The 17283-nt window shown below is 37.1% G+C and overlaps 1 protein-coding gene across 2 annotated transcripts; it reads right to left on the reverse strand.

The window, feature by feature from the left end:
• Positions 1-934: 934 nt before the first annotated feature.
• On the reverse strand, positions 935-3561 carry LOC145093148 (homeobox-leucine zipper protein HAT22-like). 2 transcript variants are annotated; one of them, XM_079031218.1, is made up of 4 exons: positions 3414-3561; positions 2688-3332; positions 2401-2483; positions 935-1484 (listed from the first exon to the last, which is right to left on the reverse strand). In XM_079031218.1, the coding sequence occupies exons 2-4, from the start codon at positions 3162-3164 to the stop codon at positions 1205-1207; spliced, it is 840 nt and encodes a 279-aa protein (XP_078887344.1). In that variant the 5' UTR covers positions 3165-3332; positions 3414-3561; the 3' UTR covers positions 935-1204. The 2 variants fall into 2 exon arrangements, with proteins under 2 accessions (XP_078887344.1, XP_078887345.1); XM_079031219.1 differs by having other exon boundaries at positions 2401-2480; positions 3414-3559.
• Positions 3562-17283: the final 13722 nt, after the last annotated feature.

A 17283-nucleotide genomic window follows, 5' to 3' on the forward strand; every position in this document is an offset into this window, starting at 1 on the left:
CATAGTTACGTGTCGAACTCATGTAATATATATTCGTACATATAATATTATACTGTATAACTATTTTGTACAATTCTTAATATCCTACTATTAGAAATTAATTTAGTGAAACCTTGTTTCCTATATTGAATAGAAGAATAATGTGGTATAGGATGGTATTTAGTAGACCTTCCCACCAACTCACCTACTAAACGACCAAATACTTCCTCCCCTTGTTCTTTTAGTACAAGTTTTGAGAACCGTCTAGAATTACTATTGGGTCAACTCTGTAATTATCGAGAAATATGTAATTGAAAAGCCAGGTTGATTTATCAAGAATAAAAGAATATGAAGACGCTTTCACATTTTAAGTAATTTCTACATTCAAAATCAATAAAGTTACTACCAAAAGGCAATTATTATATAATTAACAAAACTACACGTATACCCGGCCCTGTTTTTTTTGTGTCCATTCATGTTATACAATATAAAAGTTTTAGATTTCTTAATTGCATTTAAAAAGTGTACCTAATTAATTTACAAATAAGGAAGAAGCTACAAAAATGTTGAAAAATAAGTGTTAGCTATGTCGTTACTCTTCACAACAATATTATTCAATTGATATCCAATTAACAAATTTTTTAGATATGTCTATTTGTTCATAACAGCAAAACATTATTCAAAGAACCAAGAACAAATTAAAGTAGTCGAAAAAATTGGAACTATATCGAAGATATAGCCGCATAAGGGCATGAATTCAAATCAACCAATTTGGACAGCTTCCACTTCGAGCATACATCCAACTAAACAATTATAATTCACAACTGTCGACGTATTACATAATAAAATTATAATCGAGTTTCAACGTTAACCGATATTCTAAAAAATTCTAGACCGAGGTCATAACAATAGTTCACAACTGAGGTAGTGATGTAAGATGTGTTGGATAAATAAATACATAATAGTAGACATGTTATTCATTTCATCGACAAATGCTAGCTATTTTTTACTCACAGAAAACCTCACAAAGAAAAAAAAGCAAAAAAAAAAAAGTAGAAAATTCTAATAATTTTCTACCGAAATAACATACACTAATCAATTCAAGCCAAACCCTTGACTCTAAAAAAGGTAGGGTTATGCATGGAAGATTTAAGTAACATTCTTTATATATATATTCAAACTATATATATTTGTGTATGACTAGATAACCACACATGAAATTTAATCAACAGGCAGCCGACGGATTAGTGAAGGAGTTAAAGTAGTGTGGTTTCGCAGCCATATTAAAAGGGTTCTTGACTGCGGAGGATTTGGTGTCTCCGATCCTTTCACATGACGGACACATGGTTAGGGTGGCGGCCGGCAGTTGCATGTAAAAGGGTTGCGATGACTTGAGTGCTTTTAGTTCTTGAAGCTCTTTATGGAGTCTTCGGTTATCATCCCTTAACGTCTCGCAATATTTCTTCAAGTGTTCAAAGTCCATTTCGGTTTGCTTCAGCTTCGTCCTTTTAATTCAAGACGCAAACATAATCAGAAACTCCATTTATTAGTCAAATAAAGTTTATCGTTATCCGATTAAAGTTTGTTAATGTATTTATTTTGAATTAATATTCTCAAGAATTTATGATTAATGGCGTATGTTGAAAGGTAGCAATAGTGTTGCGAATAATTTATAGTTATATATTGCAATCAACTGGAGACAAAAAGAGCCCACATAAATATTTTTGGTCTGTTGTTGCTACCTCAATCATCATGGCATATTTTTATCATATACTATTATTTTTTTTTCTTTTTTCTTAAAGGAGAAACAAGACAAATAACACAATGGAAACAATGATAAAGCATCCATAATATATGCCCATTTTGTTCAAAATAAGTTGGTATTTGTATATCATTCAATCAAAAAGTTTTATCACCTCGTATGTGGATTTTGGTAAATTACTTGTGATGTACAGTTACTAAAATATATATTCATGACACAATACTTTGTTAGAAAACAGAAAGAACGAAGAGGAGAACATGATATACACCCAACATATAAACATGATCCATATTTTTATTTCTTATCTAAATTCGACAAAAATGCATTAAACATAAATTACTAAAAAATAAAAGGAAAGAAACAAAATCTTTTTGTGGGTCATCTAAAATCTCAAAACTCTTATTATCATTTATTTCGTGGTCATTTATAGATTTATAAATCATTCTTTTTAGATAAAATTAAAAAAAAAAAAGAAAAAAATCATTTTAAATATGCTAGCTTTGGTAATTGAAACTTGTTCGATCAGTCAAAAGGTTACAAATCTAAATCATAAAGGTACATGTGGATTAAGATCAACCAAAGCAAATCTTGTTCAAGAAAATTTAAAAATATTCTCAACTCAGTTTAATCATGTAAAGAATCAAAGGCAAGATTAATACCTGGCTCTTCGATTTTGGAACCAAACTTCAACTTGCCTGGGCCTCAGCTTTAGCTCTCTTGCTAGTTCTTGCTTTTGTTTCTGCTAATATTCAACACTAATCATCATTAGGTTTCATTATTAATCATAATTAAGAATTGAACTAGGGTATTGTATGCGTTACAGAGAGAGAGAGAGAGAGAGAGAGAGAGAGAGAGAGAGAGAGAGAGAGAGAGAGAGAGAGAGAGAGAGAGAGAGAGAGAGAGAGAGAGAGAGAGAGAGAGAGAGAGAGAGTAGGGTTACACATACAGGGTTTAAAGAGCTATGAAGTTTGAAGGCTTCTTCAAGAAGAGCGGACTGTGGTTTCGTGAGTCTAAGTTTCTTCCTACCATTAATACTACCATCATCATCTTCAACATCATCAACACTTGTTGTGCTCATCACTCGTGAATAATTATTATCATTTGAAACTCTCTCCGATTCTTCACTCCCAACCTCTCTCTCCCTCTTCACACTCACGTTCGAAAATGAAGAACCTCCACCACTGATTACCGTACTATCCTGCCGACACAAACCACCATGATCATCACCACCTCCTCCTACCACAACTTTCTTATTACCATCTCCCGAAAGACCTAATGTTAACGACGGCTCAAAACTCGCCATGGTCTCCGTCACCCACGGCAGCTTTGTGGAACCCACGGAGTTGGGTTTGACCATTGATGGCGATGAGTTAAGGCTTAGTCCTAAGGCAAGACCTTCGTCAGAAAGACCATCAAACCCCATCTGATTGTTGAATTTATGAATGAATTGATGATGGATGTGTATATGAAGAAGAGGAATCCAATCGAAGATATTATGAAGGGAAATAATTGGTGAGGCGGTGTGGGGTGTTGGAAGGTATGATGGTGCTTTAAAACGAGATGAATGAATCCGTAGAATATGGAATATGGTCTGTGGAGTGGAATTAATTAAGATGGTCAAGAAAATAATAAATGAACAAGAAAAAGAAAAAGAAAAAGTTATAATTCTTACTATACATAGGTTGACCTTTTAGAGCAATAACAAACAAGAATCAAAGCAAACTTCAAGATTACTCTTTATTTTGATTCAGTACACTTTCATACTAGCTATATATCGAATATACTCTTTGAGTATAAATGATAAGATATGCTATTTTATAAAGAAAAAAATAAAGTGTCTAACTTATAATTGGCATATATATAGAATTTAGGTACAAGCACATCAAAGGTGTGTATATTAAAGAAGAAAAGAAAACGTATGGACTTGATCGTTTGGAAAAAAATTTAATTGGTTGATAAAAAGTACAAACCGTATTTTATGTAATATGAAATATTAGTTAAATTATCCTTTTTTCTAGAATACCTAACACTTTTGCTTACACTAGATGTCCATCCAACAAATATATATTTTTATATAGTCGAAATAACCTAATCAATAATTGTAATAATGATGACAAGATTGATTAGTTTTTTTAATCCTTAGTCAAGTGGATAATTATGTTTATGACTCATTCTCCTGGAAAAGTCGCGCATAAAATCTTGGAATGTCTAACCAAAATCAAGATTCTTTATGTTTTATGGGGAAAGGGAGGAGTATGCATTTCTTTTGGCCCATGATTGATGGATGGACGACATTCGTGGGGTACTCAAAATCATTTGGCCATGGAAACAATGCCGACAAATGATTCCTCCAACTTTTACAACACCATCATATCCTTCTTCATTTGCTGCGATTCTTAACTAGTCATTTCTTTTCCTTTTATTTCTAGAAGCATATGCTATTCACCAGAAATGCCATCACTTGAAGCAGGATTCGTTACCAATAAAACAAGGTGTAGTTCTATTATATATATTGATAACATAAACCATTAATACAAACTATACCGTTTAATCTTCCATACCTTCCCTTTTAAGCAATATATAATATGCTATTAGTTTCATCGAGAAACACTGTTTCAAAATTCACAGTATTAGGTTATAAACTCATTATCACACGGTTAACTAATTAAAACCAAGTTAATACAAATTATACAACTAACTACATTAACAACAACTCAACCTTCCTATGACCAGATGGGTAAAATCCACTCATAGTAAACTTGTGTTGTAGAAATCGGCCTTAGTAGCCGATTAATCGGCGATTAATCATTTGACGGTCTTAAACCGATTACGATTAGAGTTCCTGACGGAAATTGGTTGAAATCGGTTAGACTCGGACTTGACGGTGCTTGACAGTCCTCGACGGTCATAGACGAGAAATATTTAAAAAACTTCAAATCTTTTATTATGGTAGAAATCCTGCACGATGAACCCATTCATCTCTCATGAGTATGTAAATCTCATATTCTCATTTTGGTAATCTCAGTGAATGACTAATTCATATGATATGATCTCTTCATCTCTCATAAATCTATCATGCAATTTATTACAATCTAAACAAAAGTATCTCTTTCAAATGATCTTATATATAATATCATCGAGTCATCTCTCGTGGATTCTTTATATATATTTTACATATTCAATCAACTTTTCTCATATATATATATATATATATATATATATATATATATATATATATATATATATATATATATATATATATATATATATATATATATTAAGAATATGATTTATATCCAAATGTTTCAACAATCCATAATAACCAAATTTATCTTTTATTATCAATCTGCTAAATTTAATCAAGAATTGATCACCATTTTTATGGTATATTCAGATTATATTCCAAACTAGGGACTTCTTTGATCAATCTTGTTTCTTGATTTCCTTAATACATCTAATTGAAGCTTGAATCATCTAATCTGATTAAGAAATGGATTGTTATGGCATAATTGTGTGAAATCACAGCTTACTGTGTTTGGGAGTGTTTTAACCGAACATATTAATTTACAATGTTTATTATTTTTTTTATCTAATCTCATCACTGCGTAGCGGCATCTTGCTCGCCGCGTCGCGGAGCACGTTTAGTGACACTTCCAATTATGGTATTCTTAATTAATCTATAACTAAAAGTATTTGGAAATCTAACTTCCACCACGATGTGGCTAACTCGTCTGTGTTGCGGCATCTCCAATGTATACTACCTCTATTGCTCAACTTACATAACTCAAATCACCGTTCTCGGGACCACTCCTCACCACACTATGTTTTTGGAGAAAATACAATCTTCTTCATAATTGATTGTATAATTATGATTATTGGTATTTTTACCCTACAAGACTTATTTAAACTTTATAAAACACACATTGATCTTACGGTATTACATGTTATCTCTAAACTCAACATTGGGTTCCCAAGTTACATCAGAACCTTTGTGGTAATGCAATTGTACTTTTACTAACACGATTTCTTTATTCCTTAACTAAATTTATCTTCCAATCAAGAATCCTTTTAGGTAGCTCTCGGTATCTTAGTTTCTTGTTTACTTCGATCTCAGATATTGGCGATGTCTGCGTCTTATCAAACAAGGTCTTTCTCAAATAGGAAATATGAAAAACATTGTGAATGCTTTGTAAGTCTTGTAGTAAATCTAGTCAATATGTGACTTTGCCTACTCTCAGCAAAATTTGGAAAGTTCCAATGTATCGAGGGCTTAACTTTCCTCTTTTACCAAAATGGATTATACCTTTCCATGGAAACACTTTCAACATTACCATATTACTAACTTTAAATTTAACGATTTTCTTCTCTTGTTTGCATGTTGTTGTTGATGACGTTCAGCAATTCTCATATGTTCTCTGATTTCTCTAGTTGATAACGAAGTTCTTCTATTTCTGATGGTGTTAATGGATAAGGTGCTTGAGCTATAGGACATGATCTAGGTATCAGATCAATAGCAAGTTTCACTTGCCGATGATAATTCTTCCAGAAATACATCAGGACATTCTCTCCTAGCTTCAACATTATATATTTCTAGCCTCTTCATTATCAGTTGCGACACGTAAGCATTGTTGTCATTCCTCCTGTTTGAATATCGTTTCAAGCTTGTTCCATAGAAATTAGTTGTAACATCTTGTTTGAAGAAGTTTCTTATTTTAGGATTATAAGAAATAAATGGATCAAGTAAAGTCTTTGGGCTTCAATGGAATAGGGTTCAGAACATTTTGGATGTTAATAATATTAGTTAGATGATCTAAGCCCTTGGTTTGTGTATTGGAGCCAAATGGTAAAATGGGAAAACTTATATGTTAGGCTCCTAATATAGATTATGGTTTTTAGTTCATCATGTGTTAAGCCAAAATTAACTAGATAGAGGTGTGGGGATTGTCAATACCTTTCCATGCATATAAAGATCGTCGAAACTGCAGTTGAAACGAAGAAGTTATGACTATTTGAAGTTGAGGTAGATTTGGGGTGAAAAGTCGTGGCCACGACGTGGGGATCCAAGCCCATGACCTTTTTAGGGTTTTTAATGTATTTAAGATTGATTTTCAAAATTATTGAGTATCTTATTAGCCTCCACCAACTTTACGACCCCTTTGGAGTAACCCGAGCCTCCACCTTCAAGATTTGAGCTTCTCTTCTTTCCTCCCTACACCTTTGGATGTTTTTTATGTTATTTTGATGGAGTGTAAAGATCAAGAAGGTTCTTTTGGTTGCAATGAATGATTCTTCAAGTTTGGATCCATAAAAGGCACTACATTTCTAGATCACTGTAAGTATAAAGTTCCAATCTTGCTATTTAGTTAGTTAGATCTTGTCATTTGGGGTTTTTGGCACTTTTGGTCCATTTAATAAGTTATCTCGGAGTTACGTGGACTCCAAAATACTTTGATAAGTTTGGGTTGTTTCTTGACACCATGGACTAGGCTAGTTAAGAAAATCTTCCCTCCATTTTGACCATGCAAGCTTTCTTGGTCCTTTAGGTCATTTTGGTAAATTAATGTAACATCTTAAAAAAAAGACCCAAAAATTGTATTTTAAAATTAATAAAACGGTAATCTAAAACATTGTCATACAACCAAGATCGATCAAAGGGTATCACTACATCATACAATATCAGAGTAAATCACAAAATGCGAAATGAGAAGTTGTGTGCGCTTTAATTATCCCGGGCTCTTCTCTTTTGAAACAGAAGTACATGAAACATAAAGTGAAAAACATAAACACAAAGCCTAGTGAGTTCACCAAAATACCACATACCATACATAATAAACACATAATGGGCCCTACCCGACATCAAGCCCCACTCGGTATACATATATGTCAGTCATCAGGCCCCGACTGGCATCAGGCCCCACCTGGTAAACATATAAACATATAATCATACAAACACATGCAATAATCATAAACAAAATAGCATACTATACAGTGATCGGGCCTTACCTGGTAAGCAGTCCATCACATAACACGTGCAAGAATCACACAGACATCTAGCATCCTAATATAATAAACCATGGGTCGGTATTGGTGCCTTCGACCCACTAAACATAGTTAGGAAACTCACCTCAAGCTACTGAGTCTCTCAGATAAATCTCTATCTGCTGGTCCAATAAAATCTCCGCGCTATCATCATAAAATAACATTCAGTTAATAATTATATTCTGACCCATAACTAAGAGTCTAAACTAGAGTAAAAGACCATTTTACCCTTTACCTAACTTGGCCTAAGGCCAAGACCTATACCAATTACTCAAAAAGGCCCAATTTTAAAAATGGTCACCTAAAGCCCAATTATGGCCCAATCTTAGAAATTGGGCACAAATCCCTTCATGGACCTTCAACCGAAAGAACCCAATATAACAGCACCAACCCAAAAATAGAAATTTAATGGGCCAACAAGAGCTAATCTCCTAAGGTCCAAACATGGGCCCAAAACCGAGAAGCCAAAAATCTGAAGCCCACCTGCTAAGTACACTGGTCGTACTCAACTTTTACGCTTAGCGTGCACCCTTTGGGGATAGTATGCACAACATACCATCTTGGTACGCCCATCGTACGTCCCAGTTGGCCACCCCACTTCATTAAACACTAAGGTTATTGAAACTTTAAACCAAACTCTCACATCTAATTCTATAAGACTACGTATCATGTAAAGTTGTCAACTTTATACACATGCATGGATTAGTGGGGCTCAAGAGGTTAGAAAGGGATTAAAAAGGTCTTAACCAATGCGTGGTCCAAGATACACCATAAAGCATGCATTTTTATGAACAAGGGGACCAACACTCCAAGGACTCAAAAAGCATAAAATAACAACATAACTAGATCTAGCATGATGGATCATCAAGATGTGATCTTTTTACCTCAAAAAGCTTGCAAATGATGAGCTAACCCCAGATCTTCAAGCTCAAGACTCCTCTCTAAGTGGTCCTCTTCTTCTTCCCATTAACAAACCACCAACAAACACTCTAAAAGGCTCAAAACTCTCAAAGACACACTAGGGTTTCAATTTCTGGACAAAGGAAGGTGGACGTTGGCTAAACATGACCAAATAAGGCTATCATAAGGTTTAAATTGGGTGCAAACCCTAAAAATTAGGGTTTGATTTAAGCTTATGTATGCCATGCGTACTCCATGTATGCCCAGCGTGCATGGAATGAACCTGCGATCACAACATCGGGCTAGTATGCTAAGCGTACCACCTAGTACGCCCCGCATACGAGCATAAGGACCAAAATGCAAAATTTTTAGTTGAAATGCTTAAATGCAAAACTCGCCAATATAATTCGGGTGATCATCCACCTGAATATCCTCCAATGGAACCACTCTGGAATCATCCACTAAACACTTCCGTTGATCAGAGACATGAAACGACCTATGAATCTGGTTGAGCTCATCTGTAAGATCCAAGCGGTATGCGACCTGACCCACACGGGCCAAAACTCTAAATGGATCGATATACATGCGGCCCATCTTTCCCCTCTTCCTGAATCAGATGACACCCTTCCTAGGTGACACCTTCAGAAGAACCATATCCCCCACTTGGCAGTCTAGACATGATCGGTGTCTATCAGCATAACTTTTCTACCGACTCTAGGCTGTTTGGAGCCTACTCAGAACCTACAGAATCAACTATGGTCTTGAGTACCACCTCAATACACCGCATAACCCACTGACCGACCTCTCACCAACAAAACGGGGTCCAGAATTTCCTCTCATAGAGCATGTAAAAAGGTGGTCGATCGATGTTGGCATGATAGCTGTTGTTGTATGAAAATTTCGCTAATGGTAGATACGTATCCCAACTCCCACCGAAGTCCAAAAGACACACCCGAAGCATATCCTCTATCATCTGAGTAGTCCACTCGCTCCAACCATCGGTGTCCGGATGGAATGTTGTGCTGAAATGGAGACAAGTACCCAACTCATCATGGAATCTCTTCCAAAACCTGGAAGTAAACTGGACATTTCTGTCCAAACCATCGACCGACAACCCATGCTACGATACAACCTCGCTGATATATACCTCAGCCAACTTCTCTATAGAAATACAATCCTAAATCGGGATGAAACGCGCTCTCTTGGTTAACCGATCGACGATGACCAAAATTGAATGCACTCTGCGCGTAGTCCGCGGCAACTTTGTGATGAAATCCATGGTAATCTCCTCCCATTTCCATACATAAATCTCTAACGACTGCATCTTCCCGTGAGGTCGCTAATGCTCAACCTTGACTTTCCTTCTTGTCAAGCACTTCTAGACATACCAAGCCATATCCCGCTTCATGTTAGGCCGCCAATAACCAAGACGAAGATCTCTATACATCTTCGTCACCCCAGGATGAATGGAGAACCTAGACTTATGCGTCTTATCCATCAGAATCTGATGCACACCGCCCCAATACGAAACCCATAACCTCCGATGAAGATTCAACGACCCACAACTATCATAATCAAAGGAAGCCACCTGACAAACAATGCACTCACTCTTCCGGTGCTCTTCATTCATAGCCTTGATCTAAGCCTCACGAATCCGCTCCAGTAGCAAAGTAATCACGGTCATCCTCAAACATATATCCCTGATCAGAGTTGCGACCGACTTGCGGCTGAGAGCATCTGCCACCACTTTGGCCTTCCCCGTATGATAAACGATATCTCAATCATAATCCTTCACCACATCTAACCATTGGCACTACCACATATTCAGATTTGGCAGATCCTTCAGATACCTCTAGCTCTTGTGATCTGTGTAATTAGTATAGCGGACACCATAGATGTAATGTCGCCAAATCTTGAGAGCGAAAACAACAACACCCAGCTCCAAATCATGCATCGGATAGTTCTCTTCATGAGGATTCAGCTTCCTCGGAGAGTAAACAATCATGCGAACCCTCTACATCAAAACTGCCACCAAACCCATGATCGACGCATCCCAATAAACCATAAAATCTTCAACACCCTCTGGCAGGATCAAAATCGGCGCCTCACATAATCTTTGCCTCAGGGTCTCAAAAGTTGCCTACTTCTCAGGCCCCAACAAAATGTGACCGTCTTCTTTGTCAACCACGTCAAAGGAACAACTATCTGGGAGAAATCCTATATGAATCTCCGATAGTAACCTACTAAACCAAGGAAACTCTGAATCTCATATGGAGACCTCAGAACCTCCCACCACATCAGGGCCTCGAACTTGGTCGGATCGCCAATAATACTATTCTGGTTGACATGGTGTCCTAGAAACTGCACATGGCGTAACAAGAAACTCACACTTAGAGAACTTTTGCAAAAAGTCCCTCCCTCCTCAAAGTCTCCATCACCTCCCTCAAGTGCTCCTCGTTTTGCTCCTAGGTCTTGGAATAGACGAATATATCATCAATAAATATAATCACAGATGGATCCATCATTGGGCTGCATACGTGGTTCATGAGATCCATGAACGCGACTGGAGCATTGGTGAGCCCAAAAGACATCACCACGAACTTGGACTGACCACAACGAGTCCGTAAGGCTTTCTTCTACATATCCTCATCTCTAAGCCTCATCTAAGGATAACCTGAATGCAAATCAATCTTGGAAAACCAAGATACACCCTGAACCTGGTCGAACAGATCATCAATCCTCGAGAGTGGATAACGGTTCTTCACAGTTACCTTATTCACTTCCTAGTAGTCAATGCACATATGATGAGACCCATCCTTCTTCTTTACAAAATCAGATTCGTTCTCCTCATGGTGAACTGTTCGGTCAAATGAATCACTTTTCTAATAGCTCATGCAGTTATATAGATAAATCCTGCATCTCCAGAGCAGCCAACCGATACGGTGCTTTGGCTATCGGAGCCGCACCAGGAACCATATCAATCTAGAACTCAACCTGCCTCTCCGGATGCACCCCATGAAAATCCTCTGGAAACACATTCAGATACTCCCACACAATCGGCACATCATCCACAGTCGTCTTTCCCTCGTCCTGGGTATCCATAACATAGGCGAAAAATCAAGAACAACCCTGCTGAATATAGTGTTTGGCCCTCGCTGTTGAACACAAACTTACGCTGAGCTCTCTCTCCCTGAACCATTAACTCTCCCCCACTTAGGGTTTGAATCGAAACTAGCTACTGCTCAAAATCAATAATAGCCCCCATTGGGGCTCAACCAATCCATACACACTATAACCTTGCTCTTACACAAAGGGAAGGGAACCAAATCAATCGGATAGTGCTCGTTGAACAAATGAAGAATACAACCCCGATGAACCCTCGCTACCCGGACAGATCGATCATCTGCAATCTAGAAATCTAAAGGAAAATTCAGATCTCCTAGAGCTCCATCAAACCTGTTGCGAAGAGCAAGTGATAAAAAGCATCGGGTAGCCCCCGAATCAAACAATACCAAACAAGAAATATCGTTCACGAGGAATATTCCAAAAATAAAAAACATGAATATAAGCAAGAAATTCAATATAAATAAATGATAAGGAAAAGATACATACATGTCACCACATTAGGTGCCATCAAAGCCTCCTCAACTGAAAACTGAAAAAACTTGTTGTTCGCTGCAGCTGCATCCACCTTGCCTTGGATTCGTAGAGTCGCAGGAGCAGGTGTTGACACCGGCCCTTCTACAGCCAAAATCGGACAGTGGGACTTCTTGTGGCCCCTCTGATAGTAGTGAAAATAAATCAGATCATATATCATGGTGGTGGTGGTAGCAGTACAATCTTTGCTAATATGACCCGTCCGACTGCACATCAAGCAACCAAAACCACCCACCCTTCACGCCCCATCGTGCGTCTTGTCACACTTGCCATAGTGGCTCCGACCCTGTTGGCCTCTCGACCTGTTATCACATACCATGGGCCTCTTCCCCGAACATCCCAAAACTTGATCATGATCCGACTTCCTCTTCCTCCCCATCTCAATATCAATCTCTCTCTCTCTCTCTCTCTCTCTATCTCTCTATCTTGCTCTCCCTATCATATCCTTTAGTGTCTTGCAACTGGATCAGCTCACAAACTGCCGGATATCACACCTCAACATCACATGGTACCCTGCCTTCTTCATCTCCCCATCCACCACACACCACATAACTAAAAGCGCCTTCTCAAGAAACATTGCGGTGATCTCAGCCACCATCTCAATAGTCTGGCGGAGATCCTGAAACGTTTGCGCTTAATGTTTCACCTCAATCACTGATGCAAAATTAACCCTAAAACTGGTCACAAAGTAATCCCCTGTAATGGACTCAATCGCTTCGCCTCCCAAGGCATGTCCTACCTCCTCCCACCAGGAAGTAAGTTTGTCCTTTGCCCCCTTGAGGCAATTGCTGGTGCGAAAAGCGTTAGCGACATCCGCTAACCATCGCCTGATCGCTATCAGGTCCTTCTTCTCATGGTAATCCAGAGTCCCGCATGCCCGTAACTCCCTGAAGGTCAATGAAAGTGTCCCCATCAAGGTCACCTTCTCAGAAACAAAAAGAGCCCAAGTGCTCCTCCAACACCTACATGATACCCTCCTTGATCGTACTAAAGATCACATGAGTCTGCTCAAGAAAGCAATGCGTAATCTTAGATGAAATGAACTCTCATGTCTAATAATCCAACTGCCCAACTCCATAACCTGAGCCCAAGGCCTAACCAGCACCATAACTACCAACCGGTCCGCCTCAAAGAGTCACCATATTGAAAACAGACCATATAAACCATCAGAATACACATCAATATATATATATATATATATATATATATATATATATATATATATATATATATATATATCGAGGGATCTCTTGCTCTACAAGCTTCCTAGTTTCATCAAAACTCTCCTTGACTAAACTACGGATCCTCTACTTCCAGTACTATGTGCTCATACTACCATCCACATCTATCCGTAGTTTCTTCAAGGATTGCCTTGAGTCCTCTAATTGACTCTTTATCTATTGAATTAACCCTCATCAAGATAAGGCTCCTAGTACGAAATCTCTTCCTAGGTTTTCCTAGGGTAACAACCACACCACTCTTTGCTATCAGCTACAGAAGGAACTCCTACTGACACACTCTAACTAGCTCACGAATACAATTACATACCACTGACACTAGATAATTCTTCCAATGAAAGGTCTCAGAGCTGTGCAATATAGTTAAAACCTAACATTCCAAATTATTTAATTTTAGCAATATGTAACTTAACATATTCGTTTTCTAGTTAGCTAATGTTAGTGAGAACTCCTTAAAACATATAGCAATGAACATTCGAGCATCAAGTAATCAGAACCAAGCATAACCTAATCATGCCATCCTAACACTTACTGATCAGTACTAGCATGCAAGTCTAGAAGCTCATACAATAGACGTACAAAGGCATCTACCTAGCATTCTATCATCCAAAAACTGAGCAAATCCTTATCCTTAACTAGCATGTGATTCATAGATTGACAACACAAATTGTTGGGTCAAAAATATGGTTTATACTTTACTTTTCTAGAAAAATGTATTTTTTTGTCTTGGTTGTTTACGGTCGTATATGTGTTTACGGCTGTGTTTACGGCCCATGTCCCCCTTGTATATATATATATATATATATATATATATATATATATATATATATATATATATATATATATATATATATATATATATATAGGTGTTAGGGTGAGGAGTAGAGATTGATGAACAAGAAGAGAGTTTACGGCCATAATAGAGAAAAAGGAGCGTATGTGTGTAACTGTGTGAATCTTGTGTAAGGGAACTTCATTCTAATCAATTCAAACAAGATTCATATTTTTCTTCTTCTTCTTCTCTTCTATTTTATCTGACATTATCCGTTTGATTGGGATTCCGCATCGTCAAACGGATCTGATTGATACACAGGCAAACTAGGGACTTACAATTGCTATCAGAGCTTGGTTGTATCAACCAATTTTTTCAGATTTGGAGCATTATTTGATCTTATTTTTGAAAGATTTTTGCATTGTTGGGTAGATTTCTGAAAAATCAGGGGGGTTTGTTCTTCGTGTTTTTCATAAAAAAAAAAAAGGTTTTTGATCGAGTTTTTGAGCTTCAAAGTCGAAAAATCGGTGTTTTTAGTTGATGTTGGGTCAAAATATGGTTTATACTTTGCTTTTTTGGGCAATTGTATTTTTCTGTAATATTTTTGGTGTTTACGGTCATGTTTACTGTTGAGTTTACGACCGTAAACACCTTACGACCTTAAACCCATTTATGGCCCATGTTCACCAAGCCCATATTCTCCAAGTATAAATATAGGTGTTAGGGTGAGGAGTAGAGATTGATGAACCCTAGAGAGTTTACGGCCAAAGAGACAGAAGAACTATTGTGTGTTAGTGTGTATGTGAATCTCTTGTATCCGGATCATCATTCTATTCATTAATACATTGAGATTCATCATCTACTTCTTCTTTTTCTCTTCTATTTGATCTGACATCATCCGTTTGATTGGGATTCCGCACCATCAAACGGATCTGATTGATACACAGGCAGATTAGGGACTTACAATTGGTATCAGAGCCAAGTTGTATCAGTCAATTTTGTCAGATTTGGGGCATAATTTGATCTTATTTTCGAAATATTCTTGCGTTTTTGGATAGATCACTAAAAAATAAGGGGGGTTTGTTCTTCGTGTTTTTTTTATAAAAAAGGGTTTTTGATCGAGTTTTGGAGCTTCAAAGTCGAAAAATCGTTATTTTTTGTCGTAATCAGCGAGGAGTTTGCGGCCGGCGGCTAGGGTTTCGGTGTTCACGACCGGATTTTACCGCCGGAAACAGTTCATGGCCGGAGTTTACGGCCGGAAACTGTTCACAGTCGCCGGAGGTTTGCGGCCTCGGCTCCGATTTCGGCTCGGCTCGGATCCCGGTTAGGGAAGCCGGCTAAGCAGCAACAAGCCGCACATCGTTTAATTAAAAAAAGGGGGGGTGCCGGGTTTCGAACCTGCGACCTCCAGATCAAGAGCAATCACGCCTTACTAACTCGGCTAGCTGATAACTTGTTACAACCTGTAGAAATTTAAACTATAACCTGTTTTTCTCGGTTTCTTTTTCACATTTTTTACTCTTTTAACCCCAAAACTCAATTTCTTTTAATTTTAAATTCCTTTTTCATCCAAACTTTAAAAAAAATTATAAATAAAAATAATAATAATAATTAATAAATAAGATAAATTAAAATTAATAAATTTTAATTTTTGACTTTTATTTTTTTAACTTTTGACCTTAATTTTTGACTTTGACTTCCAAGTTTGACCTTTAACTTTTTCGTTTAACTTTTAAATTTTCAAATTTAGCTTTTTGGTTTGACTTTTTAAGTTTGACTTTTCAAGTTTGACTTTTGAGTTTAACCTTTTAAATTTGACTTTTGAGGTTTATAATCAAAGGGTTTGACTTTTATGTTTGATTTTGGCTTCTAGTTGTGCTTTTTAATTGATTTTAAGGTCAACGAGGGAAATAAAGACATGAAAGAGAGTCGTCAGGATATGTTAAGACAAAATTTCAACATGTTCGATTATATCCCTAAAGAAACCCTGGAAGCTCAGTTGCAGCGATTTACCACACTTACTATTGAGATGAATATATCTGGGATCTTCTTGTCCAAATCTCAGATAAACAAAAAGCTATTGAATTCACTTTCGAAATCGTGGGATATAAACGTGGCTATCATCAAGAAGACAAAAGATCTCAATCATCTTAGTCTTGCTGATGTAATTGTAGAACTAGACGCTTTGAAGTGTAGAAAAACAATGAGTTCTGAAAACATTCTGGTCACTGAGGTTACATGTACTCCAGCTTGTGAAGCTACGATTAAATTTCTTCGGGAACAAATTGATTTATTTAAAAGAGAAGTTGAGGACCTGAGATATGAAGGATATCAACTCAGGAAAGGACAGAAACCCCTGAAGGCTGAATTAGAAGCACAAACCAAGGACTTTAGGAAACTTCAGGAAGAGTATAGCAACAAGTGTGAAAATTATGATTATATTAAGAGACAACTTGCTGTTGTAACTAAAGAACTTGACGCCTTAAAAATTAAGTGTGGAAAAACAGACGTTAGTTTCAAAAATTATACTGCGTCAAGTCAGACAATCGAGTCCTTATATGAAACCCAATTAAAATTCAAACAAAACCAACAAAAGCGTTTAGGATACGATAATCTACCTCCTGCTTTCAATCATGCATATCAGTATTAATATTGAAGATACTAATGTTGCTACTTCATGTGCAGGTAAAGTAGTAGAAGATGAGAACAAGGAGAACACTTCTGAACAAACCGATGACTCCTTGAACTCAGAATCTGTTGCTTCGAATTCTGTTACTCCTAACAAACCTGTCATTGAGAAATACATGCCACCAATTCCAGTGAAGCAGAGTGCCTGTTGTAATTATGAGTGTGGGAAAAGCAAGAGACAAGGCAAAGATACGCCACCAGGGGTAGGAAGAAACAACTTCACAGTGAAGAAAAATATATGTTTTCAC

This window comes from Lactuca serriola, chromosome 3 (assembly GCF_051521515.1).
Source record: "Lactuca serriola cultivar US96UC23 chromosome 3, Lser_US96UC23_V15, whole genome shotgun sequence".
NCBI classification, from domain to species: domain Eukaryota; kingdom Viridiplantae; phylum Streptophyta; class Magnoliopsida; order Asterales; family Asteraceae; genus Lactuca; species Lactuca serriola.